Source organism: Euprymna scolopes, chromosome 16 (assembly GCF_053919585.1).
Source record: "Euprymna scolopes isolate OS-2025 chromosome 16, ASM5391958v1, whole genome shotgun sequence".
NCBI classification, from domain to species: Eukaryota; Metazoa; Mollusca; class Cephalopoda; order Sepiida; family Sepiolidae; genus Euprymna; species Euprymna scolopes.
The window spans coordinates 136,919,996-136,942,489 of NC_136497.1; the positions used below are offsets into that span (position 1 = coordinate 136,919,996).

Genomic DNA, 22,494 nt, shown 5'->3' on the forward strand with positions numbered 1-22,494 from the left:
TTTATATAGAACTAGCGGGGATACCCAATGTTGTCCGGGTGTGAAGAGATTTTATGGTAAGGGTATTAAATCAATGGAGCCCTAAAAAAATGTAAAAACGTAAACAGCAGCGAGTACCCGTGCGAGTGCAAAAAAAAAAAAAAAAAAAAAAAAAAAAAAAAAAAGTAGCAGTCAGGCTCAAACCTGTAACACTAAGAAGAAAAGGAAGTGGGGGGAAAAAAAAAAAAAAAAAAAAAAGCAAACAGTTTAGTTACCATGCCCACCATGACATATGACGTTGCCGCCATTCAAATTAAGCTTAGTCATTGCAAGGCGTATGATGACTTTGCAAAAATGTTGACGGAGAAAGTGACCCCTCCTTGTAAAAAATGGCCCAGTTGACGGCAAAAGAATTAATGTTTTTGGCCAATTTTTGGATATTTGTTGGCTGAGAGACTGAGCTTTCAAATGATACCAATTTTGTCAGTGTTGGTCGCGCGTGTTGAAAGTTTTTGCGAAACATACTAACAGACATTTGAGATTTAGATAATACATAATATAATTAAGATTCAATTTAGAAAACAGGGCTTTTATTTTTATTGCACCAGAGGAAGAAAGGGGCATAGTTTCAATATGAAGAACAGAGCAAACAGAATATATTAAGATATAATGAAATTTATAAAAAAAAAAAATAAATAAACCATCAAAATATGGATAGGCTTCATTGAGAAATTAACAAAAAATAGTTAACAATTGCAAAAAAGCAACTGCAACACTACGTATTCTTCACATATATGGACTGCTATTCTTATCTTGGTGATTATTTTCAGAATATGTTGGACAATGTAACTTCTGACCTTCTTCAACCACATCATTTTACTCAAGAACCTATACAGAATTTCAAACTGAACCCTTTTTAATCCAAAGGAGTAGATAGTTCTCGTTCAGTCAGCCATGTCAAATCATTTTTAATCCAAAGGAGTAGATAGTTCTCGTTCAGTTAGCCATGTCAAATCATTGAGAAATTTCAGATTTTGAAACTTTTACCCTTAGATTTTATTGTAACTTGCACCACAGATGAACATCATAAAAACGAAGACATCCTGAAAATTTGAGTTTGTTACTGCAAGTGGTTGCCGCTTTAGAGTGTTTTCTGTTTTGCATAAATCAGGCACAACGTTGCCCGGGAAACATTTTAATAATTACATTTTTTTAAATTTTATTTATTTTTTTTAATTTTCTTGTCATTTTATCATTTTGTTGAATTTATGGATGGGACAGCCTACCAGATGCCAGATATTCACCCACTATTTCATATTATTAAGAGAGATCTTTTTTTAAGATTCTAACTGTCCCTTTTAGTACAACTGTTTGAATCTCTCTTGCACTTGGTTAACTGTATAGCTTTGTTTTATTTTAGTTCAGTTGAAGCTCTTAGAAATCAAGAGGCTACTCTATCTATATGAGATACAGAGATATTCGTATGTTCTTTATCTCTCAAATACCGAGTTAGTAAAGAAATTGAGAACATAATTTTCCTCTCCCCAATTAACAATTTTCATGTTGTAGTATATCTTTCATTTTGGTCTCTTGGTCTTACTGGATTCCAGGACAAGAATTTATCTAGTCTGGTGGAGTATCCAGCTTCATGTTTCTACTTGAGGTAACATCACTTCGAGAAGGTGCACCATTCCTCGTAAAAGCTAATATGGGTTAGCGGTAGAAAGGATATCTTATTTGGACTGCGAATACTATGTGATTTTGAATATTTGGCCAGGGTTTACTTTTAGGGAAAAGTAGCCTCATGCCAGGTTGTTCTGACAAACTCCTGCACAGAGAGACCTTAGACACTCAAGGATAGTATCAAGTAGGCATTTGTTCTCTCCCAAGTAGGCATCATGACCCTGAAAATTTACTCAAGTTTTTTGACCCATGGAATCCAAAAATGGCATCAAGTTTGCTCAGAAATTAAACTTTCTATGTGATTTCATCAGATTTGGGAATTTTTGCACATGATATAATGTCCATCATGTGCAAGATATAAAATCTAAGGATACGAATTTTAAATCCTGGATTATTTTGATATGGAATTAAACCCCCCCCCCCTAGAGGTGTTAATTATTCTGTTATTAGTTGTTATTGTAAGGATTGAAACTTCAACCTCTAGAAGAATGTCATTGTTAATTAATGATCTTGAATTAAATAAAGGGGTCTGCTCAAAATTCTCTATTCCCAAGTTCAAAAAGATGTACCTGAAGAAGATCAGAGGTCATATCAAGTAAAATGTTGTGAAAATAACAACCAAGATGAAAATTGGAATAATCCAAATTGTCGCATCTCATCTAAAACATTTTGAAACATGCTCACCCTTCATCTAATAGAATGGGAGGAACCAGAGATGTCAATTTGAAACAAAGCCGCGCAGGAATTTTTTTGAAGATTTTTTCTTTTCTCTGTCTATGTGCTTGTAATGATCCACGCACCTGTTAAAAAAAAAAAAAAAAAATGTCATAAAGGATTTGCTTAAAATAAATAACCAAGAATGTCATGGGTGCAAGTTCCGTTATAGAAGCAATGATTTAATTTGAATAAAATAAATTATGTATCAGGTACGTTCGAAAACCAAATCATAACGCAATATTACAAAATATTTCATAATATTGCGTTGTTATTTGGCTTCCAAATGTACCTGATACATAATTTATTTTAACCAAGAATGTCTCAGAAGCAATGTTATCATCCATTAGTCTCAAAAGTTTTTGAACAGGGAGCCATATTGCTGACTTTTTAGAGATATGCAGGCCAAAATTTAAAAAATGACCTGGACATGTTTTATACCGTTTTGTTAATTTTGCTTTTTAGTGAAACTGGTTTTTAAAACTTCTTTTAATCATTTTCTGGGCAAAAAGAAAAACCAACACATTATTTTCACACATTTTCATTTAAAAAATTTTGCCTCAATATTTTTACATAAGAGCTCAGTGGGACAGATTAAAGACCTTGGCAAGTCAGATCTAGATCACGGGCCGTAATTTGGAGACCCGTAATAATCAATAATGAAAGCCATAAAAAGAATTGTATTAAAAACCCAATCATCACAAGTTTTAAAAAAAAGATAATGCGAATCCGAAACATGATCAGATGGAGGGATAAGCGTGTGTAAAAATAAGGTTAAAAACAAAGTTAACTTAAAAAAAAAAGAAGGAATTTTCAATGTTAAAGATTAGAGCTACATGCACAGGAAGTTATGTCATTGCAGGAATTCAATGTGGCAAAGAAGCCAAATAGTTCCTGTCTCTTGGATATTTGCAGTTACAGCTCAATCAAGACGTCTGTTTCGGGTATTCTATCACCTCCAGAGGGGATGGCCAGGAAGATATGCAATCAGCTAGTTAGTAGAACAAAAAAATAAAATAAAAACCAAGAAAATAATATGCAGGCCAGAGTAATTAATAGAGTTATTGTTATTCTTTTTAATTGCTTTCATTATTACATAAATATATCAGGAAAAAGATAATCACAATCGTTAATAACAATGGAAAGATAAAGAAACTTCTGCTGCAACATCACTACTATAACTACCCTTACAACAAGAGCTGACTACTTCTGTCAACAATAAAAAAAACAAAAAAAAACAGCTTATTACTACAGAATGCCGGCCAGAATATTTTGTTACCATCTGAAATCCAAGAATCAGTCAATGGTAATATGTTCCATGCATTACTAAAGATCATAAACATTTTTTTTTAAATATGGGCACTTCGATACATTTAGATGTTTCTTTTTAGAATGATAGAATATACATTATTTATTCTTTGAAATATCAAAGCTATATATAAAATGTACACCCTCTCCCCCCTTTTGTGAATCTTCTGGTTACACGGCTCTATGGACAAATTTATCTTTTGTTGACCTTTTAATAAAACTAAAATATTTTCGTTTACTAGCCAAACCCACATGATTTTTAGAATATGACATTTTCGTTCTGTGATGAGTATGTACATCATATTTTTATGTATTGTTTTAATAAGTGTAATTGTAAATATACAAACTTTATGTTGATACTTGAAGCTATAAACATTCTAATTTCTTCAGATGTTTTAAAAGAGTATATTGTTCTAAACTTTTATTGTTTAAATAATTTAAACTTTGTTCGTTTTATTTAAACAAAAAAGTTGAAAAGATATTTTTTACTCAGCAAGTGAGCTTTGGAAGATTGTCAGTGAAAGAAATGCAATAGCCAAAAGATAAGCGTTTCATTATTTCTAGTTGTCACTTTGTTTCATTCGCAATGTAGAGCCCTGGGTTACCCAGATCTTTGATCTCCCTCAACCGCATTTTTTACCTAACTATTGGCACAGCAATAAGAACAACTCTATCCTCATCCTCTCTACTGCACTTTGTTCATTTCAGTTTTGATTTTTTTTTCCCAAATTTATTGTTCATCTTTTGATTTTCTCTCATCAGTTGCATTTTGGTCCTGGATATGACCTAAAACTATATCCGATAGTGAGGCCCCAGCTTGCAGGCTTTTGGTGAGTGTGGAGCCACCCTTTAATTGCCATTGCTCCCAGGTCCACTCTGACCCAGAGTGGTAGTACCTGTTAGGGTCCCAACTATGGGTTAAATAGAAACCGACTTAAAAAAACAAAAAACAAATATACTCTATTAAAACATTGTTCTTTAAAATCACTGGATTCGACATTAAATAACCTGAAAAGGGTTGATATGGCGTAAAACAAAAACAAACAAATCAGTGGCATTCTAGTACATAAGATCAGTTATCTGGTCTTATAGCACTCGTTTTTTTCTTTGTGGTACTAAATACCCCTCTTGAGTTCTTGCTCAGAATTCCCCCTATACAAAAGAAACAAAAAAAAAATCTTTATGATGTACGTACACGTAACGAATCGAAATTATATTCGAAAAATCACATAAATTGATCAAGTTGTTTAATTTTTATAAAGGAAATCATGTTTAAGAAATTAATGGGAATTCGTAGTCATCAGAAAATAAATCCTTTAAAGTTTGAATTATTGTCCAGTTATCTACTTTTGTTTCTTGATGCGTTTTCGCAATGGCAGACGAGACAGTCATTCTGGCTATTTCTAAAATTTAATTTTCTTATTTAGAAAAAAAAAACTACTTGATTGATATATGATTTTTGGAACATGATCTTTTCGCTTTGTTATGGCTACGTAAAAATCTTCCTTTATTTTTGCTTTTTAATATAGGAGGAATTCTTGACAAGAATCTCTTTTTAGCAACAATAAATTTGTTCACATAAGCTAAATTGATTATTATATATAGATATATATATATATATATATATATATATATATATATATCTATAAAAGTGTGAGAGGACACGTCCCAACCTATATATTAAATTTTTTTATCTAAACTTGAAATTTGGTATCTAGGGTATTCAGACACGGGCAAAACATTTTAAGTAGTTTTCATCAGGAAAAAAGGGCTGCTAAGGGATAAAAAAATAAAAAAATTGGTACGTGGGGAGGGGTGGGGATCATCAGATTTTTATCTGTTTGTCAACTGTTTTACGAATGTGCATGCGTGAATGGTTTACACGACAGATTCCTTATGTTAAGAATAAGTAGGTTTGAAAACATTTTTTAAAGATTGTATCAAGCTGGCTTATTGTACTTGAGACATTGTCTTTAGGTTTTGGTTTCAATCTCAGCTCGAGTATTTTTATTTGTTTTATTTACTTACAAGAAATGAACTGTTTAGAAAAAGGTTGAGAATGGCTGGTATATAAAATCTTTGTTCTTGATTTGGCATCAAATATGAATAACTGTTTTATTGAGAAGTTGATTTCTGTTATTTGTTGGTTTAATGTTTTGTCACGACCATCGGGCATTTTGGTTGTCCCAACATCTCTGGCGTTTTCATTCCAGGGGTGTGTGTTTTGGTTGAGGCTTGAAGATGGTTCCTGATTAACTCTTCCAAGATATTAAGTTGGTGCTCCCTTTTCTCAGTTTGCCAACAGTCACACAATGCAGCTAGAATCGAAACCAAAACATTTAGATCTCCAGCGTTATTTGCTAACATCTGAACATTTCAAAACTTTACAACTGATGTGAATGCATAAATGTATATTTGTGCATGTGCATTAATTTAATTTTTTGTTGATATCTTAGTGATCTTAGTTATTAAATGACTACGGATTTCCATTAATGTCTTAAAAATAATATCTTAGTTAATGTTTTGTTGATATCTTAGTAACCTTTTTTCCAGCTAAAAACCAACTCCAAACTGTTCCACAGGTCCAAATAGTCCATATATCAAGTTTCAAGTCAGTAGACCAAAAATTGACTAGAGTAGTTTAATAGAGGCCGTTTCTCATAAACAATCACTTAAATAAAAAATAAAAAATCAAATGTTACAGCTGAGAGACTATTATGCTAAATCATAATCATAATATTTGGTTTATTGCTCATTTTGCATGTTAGCATGTGTTGGACAACTTTTTGAATTTGACTTTCTAACTAATCTATTCCTGACCAGGTCTTTATTTACCCCTCTTTCTCTCAAATTCATCTTCCCTACAGATTTCTTTTCATCACCTCTACTGTTCTACATTTACTAATGCAAGCACATTCATTCATTCTGTCAAAATATCAAAGTCTCTTGTGCTGCACACATATCTTCCTATACTGTCCAGATTTAATCTTCTGAGATCATCAGATTTTGAACAACACATTACACATTCATTGTATCATTTTCATATAATTTCTCTCCATGCAACGCATATCCTCAACCTTCACTGGCCAGATTGACTTTCATATATCATTTTTCTTCTTTTTGTTTAAAACTCTTTCACCTCAAACAAGGCACATTGTCAATTAGACACAATGGGATACTATTTGAGATCATGTCTACAGGGGACTATGTGGGGAGTTGAGTCGAGAGATGTCTGAATTTTTTCATTTTAGTACAATCATGGAAATAAGAAACAGGGAGGGAATTTGAAAGTGTAGCAGTTCGAGGGAAGAAATTATTAGAGTAGAAACCCTTCTGGCATCTACGGATCTCAATAGTGGGGGTGGATTTTGAGGCGGACCTGAACGAGAATCATCCCTCCAAGAATGGCTTTTGGAATACCCCCCCCCCCAAACCTCCCCATGTTAAAAATGGCGTTCCATTTTTTGCAATTTTTTAAGTGGATTATTATTGATTACTAATATATAGGATGAGATGATTCTCATTCAGATCCGCTGATTTTTCTGCTAATCGGATTAATCAAGAGTATGTATGTCGAGGGGACACAAGTTCAGAGAGCACATTCCATTAAAGTACTTGTAAAAAAGGCACAAGGATTCCACATTGTGATGATGAGACAAAGGTTGGAGCTGGGCTGATAGTAAGGGACCTATTAGAGTGGAGAATGTTTTCAACTCGGTCTAAAAGGGAGAGACTAGTGGTAAATGCACAAGCCCAGATAAGAAAACTGTTACAATATTTTGGGTTATAATTGGGTATGATCTCGCACAGTTGGGAGATTCTATTTATAAACGATGCTGCTAGGAACTGACGAATCGAATTAATTCACGTTCTGCTACCAACCAATCAGAAACCAGAATTGCTCCATAAATATTAAACCTTTCTGTAACAATTTCGCATATGTTTTCTTCGTGTCAACACGGGAAGAATCTTTTGCTCTGTGGATTCCAACTCGAGGACTGTCTACTGCAAACCAGTCACCTTTATTAGACTGGTAGTGCACGAGAACACACGGTACATTTTATACAAGACTAGCAGGGTTAACCGGCATTGCCCAAGATAAAAGTGTAACATCCATCCCACCAACTTTCTCTCTTTGGATGCATACACATACGCACTTTTATGGATTACTTAAGGAATATGTTGGCATAGAAGAAAGAACTCCTAAAAAACAGTTACATCCCTTTAGTTATTACATTAAATAAATGGAAAACAGCCCTTTCTCCCCTCCCAAAATGTACGCTAGTTTATGGTCAAAGAATTATTTTTCTAAATTTTAAATATTCATAAAAGGCAACACTGAGCAAGAAAATAACAACTTTGTGGGTGTTTGTTTTGTAGTTTTGGACTTTACAAACACACAGACCATTGCCATTTATTTAATATATAAAGAAAGGACAAATTCTGTCAAAAGTGATTCAAGAAAACCAACTGAAGCATGCAAAGAAGTTTTTTTTTTTCTTGGATAAGAAAATCTGCTGAAAAAGAAAGATCAACTCCCAAAACAGGTGACCCAGAAGCACACAACCCAAGTTTCCAATGACAATCAGTGTTGTCAAAACGTTTTCCCAGAGGACCTAAGGCTGAACACCAATAGCTATATTGACCAGATAGGCCATGTGTGGCAGTAAGATTTGGTGCCCAGCAATACCAGTTGGAAGGTGCAAGTATGGTTATCACAGAACTTTGTTGATCATACGTCACTGGATTTCTGGCCTCCTAGTTTACCAGACTGAAACACCCCTCGACTTGTGTGACGCTGGGAAACGAGACACCAAAAGATCCAGTTGCAACATGAAGGACGGGCTTAAAAGCCAGGTTTATTGGAACATTTGAGGGCTTAAGTTGTGAGACTGTGAGGGTGGTGTGTGACTGATTCCAAGGGTGCTAGAAAAGCCAAAGGCAGATTCATCAAATGAAATTGACAAGTTATGAAGTTTAATGAATAAATATTGAAAATTGAAACTTATTTTTTTCTACATTGTAATCTTGTGAACAAATACTGTTTGCACTCTGTAATATATCTCAAACTCACCAACATGCGTTAAACTAAATATTCCTAAACAAACACTCTCTCCTGAAGATGACCATACTGTAGTCAGCTAGAAAACAGACAAACGGAAGAAAGAAACTTTGTTCATGGAATCTACGCTTAGGTTTAGGCACAGTTAAGAGTGGGGGAAATTTTTGATAGTGGTTTCAGATAGACAAGTGTTTTTCATGAAAGTCAGACCGGGGGGGGGGGGAGACCATAGATTGGAGCTCAGATGAGCACTTGCCATGAAAATAACGATAGAGCAGGGATAGGCTCGCAACGTTTCTTCTGTGGGAAAGAGGTTGCAGGAAGGAGAAAAGGGCATCCCCTACAAGGTTAAGAAGATTATTTTGAACTCTATCAAGGTAGGATAAGATGCTTCTAGCAGCTCCTCTCCAGATGTGGCAACAGTACTCCATCCTAAGACATAATTGGCTCTTATAGAGTTAGAGAATTGCATCGGTAGTGAGATCTACTGGAGTGGTAGAATGATCAAACCATTTTTTCAGTGATCTTGGCTACGGATTTGATATGTGTTCCATTTCATATAAGGAGTAGAGGTCGGACCAAGAAGCTGGTCAAAACATGGACCTCTCCAAGACGAGAGCCATTCATTTCAATTGATGCCAGAGGGGGGTCAGAGTGTTGATGGTGGAAAGATAGAAGCTTGGTTTTAGATGCATTAAAATTAACCAGTCACCCTTTTCTTCATTGCACCACATGCTCAAGATCAGAGGAGAGAGATCTTAGTCATTTGCTGCCTTTAAAGTCTTGCCATAGATGGTAGTGTCGTCAGCATACATGTCCACAAACGATCTTAGGCTGTGATTTGAGAGATCAGTGATGTATATCAGGAAGAGAGTTGGGCCCAGGATGGAACCCTGAGAGACGCGAGTGTTAATACTGTTGTAACAAAGTAAGGGTGTGGGTAGGTTGATCCCCCTCCCCCGTTAGGAAGAAAGGCAAAACCACTTGGTATCAAGTTATTTAAGAAACCTGAGAACTCTGTGTGTTAAAGGTTAACAAAAACTGTATTTACTAACTGTTTATTTGAGTTCGATCAGATCTTTGAAGCGAGCCATTGTGTTATTTTTGTAAATGATATTTTAGATTATGGACTGAGAATTGAATTTCTAAACAAAAAAGAAATAATATCCGCGTGATGTTCAGAGGGCGATATAATTGTTTACATATATATCAACAAGTCAGATGGACAAAAGAGAGAATGCGCAGGCATTTCTTGGAGAAGAGATGCGCAGAGAGGAACACAGTCAAAGCAGAGTTGGCTCTTGACTTGACACATTTCTTCAGATACCCAAAGACCGACACTCCACAAGGTTACAAGCTGATGCCTTCGACCATATTCTTAGCATAATAACACATCGCTTCCTTCAGGACTCTGAAAGAATTATAAGAACTGTACTGTTTTTTTTGTTTGTTGTTAATATATATTTGGTGCAGAATCGTTTTATTCTGTTTTTTTTTCTTTTACTACACAAAAATCCACGGCTCTCTTTCGACGACGTTCGTCGTTAAGAGGGTACACAACGAATTGGTCCAGGATATATAACTAGACGATCAACCGATAATTCGGTCACTTCCCCATACCAGTAACTTTAGATGGCCAAGAATTATCACCGGCAGTGGAAGGGTTCCGAGGTTGACGATCGTCCTCAATCGACTGGTGAAAGAGTGGGGGTGACACTGTAACCCGATTTCCGCCCATCAACCAATTAGCTCTTATAAACCTATCAGAGAGAAATGATACTGTTAGTATAAAACAGGCCTTTGATTTTGCCGATATTTAATTTATTTGAACCTGCAATCAAAGCATTAATCAGATCATTAGAACAATTCGATAAACAGATCACAAGAAGAAAACAGCTTTCCTATTTAATGAAACATGCTTACAAGAGAAAATTATGTGTGTGTATATATATATATATATATATATACACACACACACACACAATATTTATTACGACACTATATATACATATTTCAAGGCTGTACCAGTGGTTTCATTGCACTGAATCAACCATAAGAGGTTGGAGAGAGTCTGTACAAATTCATCAGCGACTTTGAAAAACTGAAACAATGCAAAGTAAACAGAGAAAAGAACGTTAAGTGTATATGTAATGTTGTAATAAATATTGTATCTTCAGCTCTCACATCCACGATCGAGCACTTTATTGGTTCATCGCCTCCTGACACGCGAGATATATATATATACATACATACACACTGCTTACTAAAGAGAACTTTAATGCTTACTAGACACTATCCTCGAGTCTGTAAGGAGTTTGTCAGAACAACTTGGCATGAGGATATTTTTCCCTACAAGTAAACCCTGACTAAAATCACATATTTGCAGCCCAAATAAGATCTTGCTATAACCTACCTACATTGGCTTTTACGATGAATGGTGCACCTTCTCCAAGTGATGTTAATTCAAGTAACAACACGAAGCTGGATACTCCACCAGACTAGATGAATTCTTGTCCTGGAATCTATTAAGACCAAGAGATCACAAGATATACTACAACATACTTCAATGGTTAATTGGGGAGAGGAAACTTATGTTCTCAACTTTTTTTTATTAACTCAGTGTTTGAGAAGTAAAGTAGAACTTTAATGGAATATTCGAATATCCATGTATCTCATTTAGAGATCAAGGGTCAGCCCCAGGAAAGGGGCCCCCTGATTTCTGGTGACTTTGACTGAAGTTAAATGGAACACACATGGAAAATAATATAAAGTTGTCTTTTGTTTTATAAGGAAAGGCAGCATTTGAAATTAAAATGGGATTCTGAAACAAACATAAAACATTAGACCGAAATTTCAATTTACCGCTCTCAAACATCTAGTTCATTACAAGTCCGGAACAATAACAGTTTTAGATATCTTTATTTTTTGCACGTGACAAGCTGTGAATTAATGCTGCATTCATCAACTTGTGTGAAAGTTGGTCAAGTTAACCCAGACCCAACTGCTCAACAAAATGAAGAGCATAAGCAGCCATATCAACAAGAAACATAATGCGTTTTATTGTCATCAACGTCCCCCATATGATCAAAAAGATCTGTTGATAAACTAAAGTTTGCATTACTGATCAAGTTTTCCATTATGTATCTGTATGAAACCTGAGCTGTTCAAACACCTGTTTTTTTTTCTCTTTTTACCTAACTGACACAGTGTGTACAGTGATAATCATGTGATTAGATTAACAAGTCACAGAACAATGTTGTGCTTATCACCTGGTTTTTGAGAGATCTGAGTATGTTCATGAGAGAGGGCAAAAATTACTCCCAAGGATTCACCTGGTTAAGTTAACCAAATGTTCTTGGAAGTTTGGTATCATGATTTGTATGAAGTCGAGTAAATTGGTTGACCAAGATCAAGGATGACCAGAAGGTTCCCTTCTCTCACTAGCTACTAAGCTGAGGTGTAGGGAAAGATGTCATTCCTTTCCAGGATTACACCACTTACTCTTGATCCTTACCTTATAATACTAGGTGTTTAACAAAGTGGCAACAAGTACCATGTTTTTTGAAGTCTTTGGTTTGACGCAACCGAGGATTGAATCCAGCACATTAGCGACTACTCTTATCCTTTTTTTTTTTCTGTTGCTTATTATGAGTTCTCCAAGTTCAACCAATCGACCACCTCAGGAAAAAAGAGCAAACTTCCTTTGAGCACAGAAGACCACATAAAAAAAAAAATTTAATGGTTTGGCCATGCTCTTTTACCATAAAATTCCACCTGATAACTGATCAAATAACTGAAGATGTGAATCGTTAGAGTTAAAGTGGATCTCGAAATGTTAGACCTTAACGTACAACCTTTGCACGTAGAATCTCAAGTATTACAATTTTGGCAGAGGAAATCAAAAATAAAAATTACCAAATCTAGTTTGCAGTGATACAAGCTCATCAAATCGATAGGAACTGGTTTAACTCATCTCTGAAGATAATTGTGACAACGACAATAATTTGAAAGCTATACTTGAGGACATTTTAACCTTCAAACATTTGGCTTGAAGCGACATTCACTCAGGATGGGTTGAGCTGGCTCCTTCTGTAGAACATCCAGCATTCTGGATGAATGTAGACCATGCATGATGATCCATGGCAGCAAAGATCCTGGGATCAGTGTCAAACACTGTAGATCTGGCGCAACTTTGCCAACCTTGGAGTGGTTCTTGAGCTATTAGTCTGATAACCTCCCCTAGGTTGTGATGTGCAGCATAGCTGAATCAGAAATTTCTTTTTTAAAATAGGTTGGTTGAGGGGGGGGGGGATCACATTATAATAAAACTACTGCATGTTAGTACAGTCAGGAAAGAAGGAAACAGGGAGGGAATTTTCAAGTCTAGCAGTTCAATAGAAGAAACTATTAAAGTAGATTTTCCAGCACCCACAGATCTCTACAGTGCAGGGGTGGGATTTTACTGCTTGTCGGATTAGTCTAGGTCATTTATGTCAAGATGACGTGTTACAAGTTTGTCATAGCACATTCCAAGCACAAAGATGCCACAGTGCGGTGATAGGACAGGGGTTGAAGATTAATTGACAGTGTATGACCTATTAGATTGAAGACTCTTTTCAGGACCCTGTCAATGAGAAAGAGAGAGACTAGTGGTACGTGCACCAGCCCAGACATGGTAACAATACTCCATGCGTGAGTGGTGATTTTGTATAAGTACACGATACTGTCAAGTGTAAGTGATTTTTAGCATGGTAGTAAGAGGACCCACCTTCTTTGCAGCAGCCTTGACAATGTCTTCAATTTGTGCCAATTCATATTGCCTGTGAACATTAAGCTAAGAAACTTGAATGAGGAGTTCTTAGAGTGCTATTTGTCATAACAATTGGAGGTTGAGAAAATTTCTTGCAATTGTTAAATAAAGTAAAGAAGCTTAGTTTTTAGTAGAATTAAATGTTACCATCCATTTTCATACTGCTTCCACTACAGACTGGAGGTCATTTCCTAATGTTTATGTCATTCCCTTGAATATGTATACATTTGTTTTTCTGTCCTGTTTGTTATAGAACATGGTGTCATCAGCAAATATACCCATCTCTGAGACAATTTTATCAGGGTTTATATTAGGAATAATAAAGATCCTAGGATCAACCCCTGAAGCACACTTCTTATCCTCCTGTTTCTATGTATGGCCATCAAGAATGACCTGGATTTTTCTCTTATCTAAGAAGGATCTAATTATATTAAGTATTCGTCCAGTAATATATGATTTAATCTTCAGAAGAAGCCCGTCATGCTAAATCTTATCGAAAGCTTTGGATATATCAAGGGCAACTGCCCTAGGTTACACTGCCTTATCCAGTGCATGGTATAGTAGAACCCCGGGATATGGCATTAATCCATTCTGGGGTTGGGATCGTAAAGTGAAATTGCTATATGACAGGGTCTAAGCAAAATTTTATACAGTACATATTAAAAAATTAGTAACAAAATACAGTACAGTATATAATACACATGTATATAATCCAATAACATTATAAATAACACCATAAGGTGGGGCAAATACTGTAACCAGGAGCCGGAAAATAAACATATTCCACATCATAAATTGAAAAAACAAAACAAAAATGTATCCCAGGTTTCTACTGTATATGCGTTCAGAGATAACTATTTAAAATATTTACAGTAGAAAATTGAGGGTCAACTAGTAGAGTAGACTAAAGCCTTTTTATGGCAGTGCAAATAGTTTAGAATGGGAGGAGGGTGGTTTTGATACCAGACACATGATGCAGCATACTTGGAGAGAATCGATCTTGTTTGCCAATATTCAATCCGATTTGGACGGTCATTTATTGTTGCCAACAGGAGAGGACAAGAGAAAAGTTCCATGCTCAGGTTGTGGTACCTATTTACTATGCCTCCCCATGGGACAGAGTTAGACACCAGGGTCGTTTTTTAACGTGGAGAAAAGGTACAAAAATAAAAATTGTCTCAGTCGTGAAGGATCTCTCCTCCACCGAAAGAGAACAAGAAATAGAAGTGCAGCATCTGAAGAACAAATACTACACTTTGATCTTGTCCCGAAGGCCAAGTAACTCCAACACAAAAAAATGTAGTGGAATTACTGGTAGGCTGCGAGAGGATGTCCAGCTTGCGTGCGAGAGGTGCAAGACATTAAGAGAAAACATTTGGATGGCAAAAATATTGGGGTTGTTCAGAACTGTTGTAACCTTGGTGATACAAATGGAACAACAGAGTGGAGTGGGTGCTAGCAAGAATCGAAGTGCATGAAGTTATAGAATTTTTGCTATTATTAACAATTAAAGTGTTACCACTGTCGACCAAGAGAAGAACCTATTAGGCATGTGTATGCAGTGTGATGTGATGATGTGTGGAAGTAAAACCTGGTTAGTGAGGGGTGAGGACATGTGTTGCATGGCAAGAAATGATACAATGGATGTGTAAGGTTAGTGTTAAAAACAGGATTAGATCTGATGAGCTGAGAAAAAGATTAAATCTAGACAGTGTAGGAATATATGCATTGATGGTATGGCTACGTGAAAAGAACATACAGAATTCCCAGCTTAGTAGATGTAGAAGAGTTGAGATAGCTGGGTCAGCCTGCAGGGGTTGTCAAATACAGAATGATGTAACAATGGCTTTAAGGGATCAATAAAGAACTGTCCAGAAATAGTTTGGGATTCCTAAAAGCTGTCAAACATATGGCAACATGTAAAATGGATGTTTAACCTAACATGATGATGATATACATAATGTCCGTAAACTCGTGTTTGAGCATTGCTGTTGCTTTACTATTTGTCATCGTGCCATGAAACCACATTTCCAAGCAATACCTGCATGTGAAGCTTTTGCATAAAATCAATCCCACTCTGACTGGCCCTGACCTAAAACAAGTCTACATCATTGGAAGCAACAGTCAACATAAGTGTGGTATCAATATTTCTTCTAGATGCTTGTCTTAATGAAGGCTGTAAAGGATATCTCCCTCGGTAATTTTACGGCACCCTACCACACACATACACATATATGCATACACACACACACATATATATATATATATGCACACATGATAGCTGGTTGTTGACTGAAGGAAATTTCATTTACTCTTTTACAGTCCCTTTTTTTAAATCCTACAAATGGATAACTAGCCTCTCCACTAATCAAGCTTGAGGTAAGACCCCAACACTAGATTGGAGAGGTTACAGTTACGGTTTAATTACCAATGACCAGCAGACCCTGTGCTAGATTATAGGTTGGTACCAGTATTACAGTGATTTAAAACACACACACACATTCAAAATTACCCTTGAAAGCACAAGATATAAGATTGTCATGCACGTTTTTTTTTTTCTTTTGACCTACTAAAATCGCAACACAGAAAACAAAAAGAATTATTTAAAACAAAAAAAGCTTGAAATGGGAAATTAAGCATAAAAATTAAGATCTAAAAAAGCTGGTCCAAAAATGTCATCGGTTTTAATACGAAAGAACAAAAGAGTCAAAATGCAAGGAAAAAAAAAAAGAAAAAAAAAAGTGATTTTTCCGTGTTTATGCCAAGGGGAGATAAGTCGGACATTACTGAAATGGAGACAAGAAAAAAAACAAAAACAAAACTGGATGAGATTAGGGGACATTTTTAAATGGGAGAGAGAGAGACCCAGATTTGGTTTGTGGCCTGCAATAAAAAAAAGAGGAAGTGTTAAAATCGAAAAGGCAAATAGAAAAAAATCAGATGGAAAGGAAATGGGTAAAAATTCATAAGTTAGATTTTTTTTTTTTTAAATAAATTCTTAAACATTTGCACAATAAAAATTCAAACTGCCAGAAAAAAAAAAATGAGGCGTTTTATTTTTTTTTTAATTCATTTTAATATGAAAATTTTATTTAATCGGATCGATTTATGAATGAAACAATTTATAAGTGTGTGCGTGCGTGTGTGATGAATTTAAGGAAGGAAATGGAATTAAGTAAAATATGGGGGAGTTTTATTAATAATCTCAAAGAATTTGACAATGTAGTTGAAAATATGGTTGAAAAAAAAAACAAACAAAACGTTAGTGGAAAAGGTAATCGAAATAAATGAAAATTAAAAAAATTAATAAAATTAAGTCACTAATTTATTTTGACGAAAATTTCATAGACAAAATTGATGATGCTGAAAAATGCCAACTTCAAATGTTTTTGTTTTTAATCTTGTTTTTGTTTTTCATTATGACGATTTTTATCAGAGATAAAATATTTTTCGTAAAAAAAAAAAAAGACATTTTTAAAAAAAATCTCTTCATTTTTGTTTAAAATTTATTTTAAACACGAAATGAAAATATTTTTAAAAAATATATTTCGGATTCAATTTTAGTTATTGTATTAACAAAAAACGATGCTAAGTTTTTTTTTTATTATGTGTTAAAAATGTCGAACAACACGCGTGCTTAGAAGAATTTCTTTCTCTCTGGGAGAAAAAAAAATAACAACAAGAAGGGTGGGGGTGGGGGTGGGGGAGTAAGTATTTGGGGGACAGGGGCCAAAAAATAAGGGAGGGGGGAGGGTGTCGAACAATATAAAGTTTGCAATTATCGGTAGATAGAGAAAAAGGAGGAAGTTGGCATCTATTTTAACCATTCCCGGGAGAGGGGATGCTAGAAAAGAACACCTTCGTCCCCATAAAATGGAGCAACTTCCAGAGATGGAGGAAAATTAAATAAAATAAATAAAAAAAAATAAGGATTTCTTGTTTTCGATTCCTAAAAAATATGGGATTACGTCTTCAAAAAAAAAAAAAAAAAAAAAAAAAAAAACGTGTTTGTTGTGTACGTTTTTAACGTCCTATATTCTCATTTCAAAAAAGACATAGTTTTCCCTAATTAAGCCCCCACCCCACCCCACCCCGGTTGGTTTTTAATACGGGCAAAATAAAAATCCCTTAAAAAAAAAATAAAAAAAAAAATAAAAAAATAAAAGGAAGCTCTATTGGGACCAAAAATTTAACATTGCCTCAGTCTAGAAGGATTCCATCATTTCTCCCTGTGTCTACATTAATCAATCGATTGGTAGCTTAAAAAAATACACTGCAATATACAAATGATTATGCATAAAAATTAAAGGCACTTGTGCATTTTAACATGTTTTGGGTTCATTTTACGAGAGTTCCGTCCGCATCAAGGGAATAATTAACAAAGGCCACCTCCCTCCAGATGCTACGAATGGCTTTCTATATTTGAACGAGAAAGCTAGAATGCACAAGTGCCAGATTAAATTTATTATCGATATATATATATATATATATATATATATATATATATATATATATATATATATATTTCAGAAACACTAGACACTCAGCCGCGCCGGTACAACAAAAGCTACCTGCGGGCTTTCCACTTTTTTCTGTGACAAACCGAAGGTATCGATGGAAGACCATACCAATGTACAATCTCAATTGAAATATGATTTAGCACAATCGAGCACTGTTTTTTCTCCTATAACACGAAATCACACACACACGCCTTAAGTTTATTTTTTTTTATCATCTTCCCCTGTTGTTACTGAAGAGTCCATTTTTATTTTCTGATAAAAAAGTTAAAATATTAAATCCTCTTAAAAGCATTTTAATATTGGATTAAATTTTTACGAATATTTTTGTCAAATCTTAAATTGAAAAAAATGTAAATAAAAAATACAAATCGTATAGGGGGGAAAATAAAGAGATTCTTTTAGAAAAAGAAAATTTGTGACTCTAAAAACGTACATAAGATTATATATATACATACATACATATATATATATATATATATATATATATATATATATATATATATATATATATATATATAAATAAATAGAATGAGTTTTTTTTTTTTTTTATTCCATTGAAAAGGAATTGTAGTCGTCGGAAAGTGGGAAATTACTAAAATATCGTAGGAGTAAAAATTGAAGTAAAAAAACTACAAAAGAGATTCCCTTTTTTTCCTGAAATAATTTTGACATTTATGAGGAAGTCAAGAAAAATATAACAAAATAAATAAATTAATCATTTTCGTTATGTTGAACTTTTCAGCTTTAAGATGGCTGCCATCGAAACATTTATACGAAATTATTTTTTTTTTATAACAATGTTAAGCAAACAATACTGCGATAATTTTTGAAAGTTAATTTAATTCTTACGATATTGTTTTGCCATTAAAGTAATTGAATTGATTGCTTATAATTTGGTTTTTAAAGATGGCAGCCATTTTAAAGCTGAAAAGTTCAAGATAGTCGACATTTTTAAGTAATAAATATATATAATCTAAACTTAAAAAGATATAAAAACATTTTAAAATGTATTTTTAACACGTCTTAACGATCGCCTTTTTTTTCTCTACATTTTTAATGTCAAATTTATTACAAAGAAGGCAACACATGTGAATGTCGGTTGTGCAATTTAGAAAAAAAAAACATTTTTTAAAACAAAATAACATTTGAATTAGAATAAGAATAAAATATATTTTTTATTAAGGTTATTGAATAAATTTAAAATGTTTTTTTTTTTAGTTTTTCAGTTAGCAGATTTGAAAATTCATTTTTAAGTAAACATTTTATTTTTTCGACTTTCATTTTGGAGAAGCAGTTTTTTTTGTTTGTTTTTTTGTTTTTGTTTTTTTTTTACAAAATTTCAGACATCGTCTTAAGATATTTTTAAAAAATAAATAAAAATCACAGAAATTAGATTTTAAATTTAACTTGTATGCAGTTTAAAGATCGTGCTATTAAAAAAAATATTTTTTTTAGATATATGATTTTCAATTTAAATTAAATTTTTACTGTATCTTTGTTTATTAAATTGTTAGGTGAAAGTACAAAATAGCTGCAAAACGCCTTCCCTTCTCATGTTAAGAATAGGTTTCTAAATAATAACGCTATTATTTCAGTACGGTCCGTATTCTGCATAAATACCTACTTTTTAATCTGTATATATTTCTAAAATTACTAAAATATTACAGAACTATTGAAAATGAACATATCGCCATCGAAAAAAAGCATTTCCTTGTATTTCTTTAATATGGTTTTGATAAAAGTTATTAGAAAAATATATTTATTAAAATTATTCACTTCTAGAGTTAAAAATCTGAACTTGAATAAAAAATTACGAAAATATTTTGAAATTGGAAATTTTTGTATGAAAAAAAAAAAAAAAATTAATTTTCACGGATGACAAATTGATTTGAAAAGTGAACGATTTTTATGAGCAGAAAAGACACAAAGATGGAATTTTAGCGAAAAACAAGGAAAAAAATGGACAAAAAATGATTGAGAAAATAAATTTGATCAAAACTGAACAATTTTTATTGAAATATTTTAATACTTTTATCAAAAATTAAAAAAAAAAACCAGATTTTTAGATTTGGATAAAATTGTAATAACGAATATAGGAAGATAAAAATGGAAGATGTTTTTGTTTTTTTTACTTTCGTCTTTTATAAGATAAATACTTTTTATTTAGAAAACAAAATGAACAAAAATATTTAACTATCTAAAAATATTTTCATTTTGTTAAATTATATATATATATATATATATATATATATATATAAAACCCATTAGTTTAAATATGAAAATGTTTACAAAATACATTTTAACAAAAACAAAACAAGTAACAACAACAACAAAAATGGTACTTATGCACTTATGTTACCATGCTGAAATAATACTTGGAAAGCCGTTCTTAACATAAAGGTGTTTTGTAACTGTACTTTCACCTAACAATATAATAAAAAGATTTTAACTTGACAATACTATATAAAAAGAAAAGAGCACGGTAACATACGTGCATTAGCACCATTTTTTTTTTTTTTTTTTTTTTTAAATAATTTTTAAATCAAAAATATTTTCATCCAAGTTTTTTTTTTTTTTTAAATTTAATTCAAAATATTTTTTACAAGAATTTCTATATTTTTAAAAAAAAACTCTTTTTTAGGGAAAAAGTAGACAAACTTGTAAACAGAAAATAAATGACCTTCATTATTTTTGATAGAATTAAAACGACTTTTAATTTTCTTTTTAATAAAAAATTGTTTTAGAAAAGAAAAACAAAAATATTGAAAAAAAAAAAACAAAAACAAAACAAACGTTTAAAATTTGAATTGTAAATAAAAATATTTCGAGTTTTCATTTTTTTTTTACAGGAAATTCTTGAACGACAAAGGAAAAATAATAAACATTTTTTTCAGTATTTTTGGAAGACTTGTGTCAAATTAGCGAAATATTAAAACAAAAAAAGGAAACATATTTCAAGAGATTAATTAATGGAGTTTAATTCGAATTTAAATGTAAATTTACGAAAGAAAAAAATGGTTTTAAACGAAGAAAGAAAAGCAAAATAAGACATTTTTATTTTGATAGTTTAGATTTTTAAAGTGTCTTTTTTTAATTTTAAATTCGTTTATTTTAAAAGAAAAAATTATAAACACTAAATATACAAAATAGAATACGTATACATATTTATTTATAATATACATTTGTTTTTATTTGCAAAAAAAAAAAAAAAGAAAAAAAGTCATTTAAAAACAAAGTTATTCTGACTTACGGTTGGTTTTATACGATTTTCTAATAAAAAAAAAACACGAATAATTTAATAATAAAAAGTAAAGATAACATTTACGTATGTAGATGTTTCTTTTTTTTATTATTATAATTTTTGTTTTAAAAGAAAGGCATTTTTTATACGAGCTGTCAAGTTATAACATTTTTATTTCACAAATCAAGTGATTAATTTAAAATCTACACGAATATACAAGCTACGTTATAAGCTTTATTTTTTTCTTAATAAGTCATTCAAGTTAAAAAAATGGTTAAGAAAATAAAGCAGAAAGGAATCGAAATGATAAAACAAATAAATAAATAACTCAAGTCGGCCCGGCCGGCCACATTTTTTTCAATCTTTCTTCTTTTCCTATATTCTCACTCCTTCTTGTCAATTCCTGTCTGGCCATTTTTTTGTTGTTGTTTTTTTTTTTTAAATCTTTTCAAACGACTTTTTTCGACGAGACATTTGTTTTTTGAAAGGCAATAATCCACGTCCAACTGAAGGAAGGGAGGAATCGAAACGATAATTAGCAAAAAAGAAATGCTCTCTTCTTACCTCCCTGAACAAGAGTTTAGAGACAATATTCCCGCCGTTTATTCGACTGTACAAAGCCGCCATTTGCTTTGAATGTTTGATCATGTGACCGCCAGATGTCGCTCCTCGCGAGAGGGACACGCGCGCGTTAAGCAGCAGCAGCAGTATTGGCTACCCTTATGAACACCATGCTGGTTGCAAAACTAACACACACGCACTCGGTATTTACCCCTTTCCCTCTGCGAGGGGAGATGTGACACAAGGTCAGATGAATGAGCCAGCGCCCTTAGAGGAGGGGGGGAACACTCTGGCCCTGTAAAAATAAGCCTGAGTAGCCCCGTTGACATTCCCCGGTGAGGGCGCCTCAAGCGGCTTGCTCCATCCGAAAGCTGGGAGGCAAGGCCTGGGAGATGTTGGTGGACCCCCCCCCCCGCAACCTCCAGGGCACTGAAATGGTCCAGTTCTCGGACTGAAACCTCGACTGGCGTGCTATACACACACACACACACACACACACACACATATGCATAGAAAAAGAAAAGGTAATTTGCTTGAAGCATTGGTTGGTTTTGTTTTACGGCATATCAACCCTTTTCGGGTTATTTAATACCGAATCCAAAGATTTTGAAGAAAA

At 33.3% G+C, this 22,494-nt stretch overlaps 1 protein-coding gene across 1 annotated transcript in view; it reads right to left on the reverse strand.

The window, feature by feature from the left end:
- Window positions 1–22,019, reverse strand: part of LOC145296119 (uncharacterized) — a 61,209-nt gene extending 39,190 nt beyond the window's left edge. The window contains exons 1-2 of the mRNA XM_080142266.1: window positions 21,882–22,019; window positions 2,347–2,462 (exon numbers count right to left, since the gene is read on the reverse strand). Coding sequence (XP_079998392.1) covers window positions 2,347–2,462; window positions 21,882–21,965 — 200 coding nt within the window. The 5' untranslated portion in view covers window positions 21,966–22,019. The remainder of the gene's footprint in view (window positions 1–2,346; window positions 2,463–21,881) is intronic.
- Window positions 22,020–22,494: the final 475 nt, after the last annotated feature.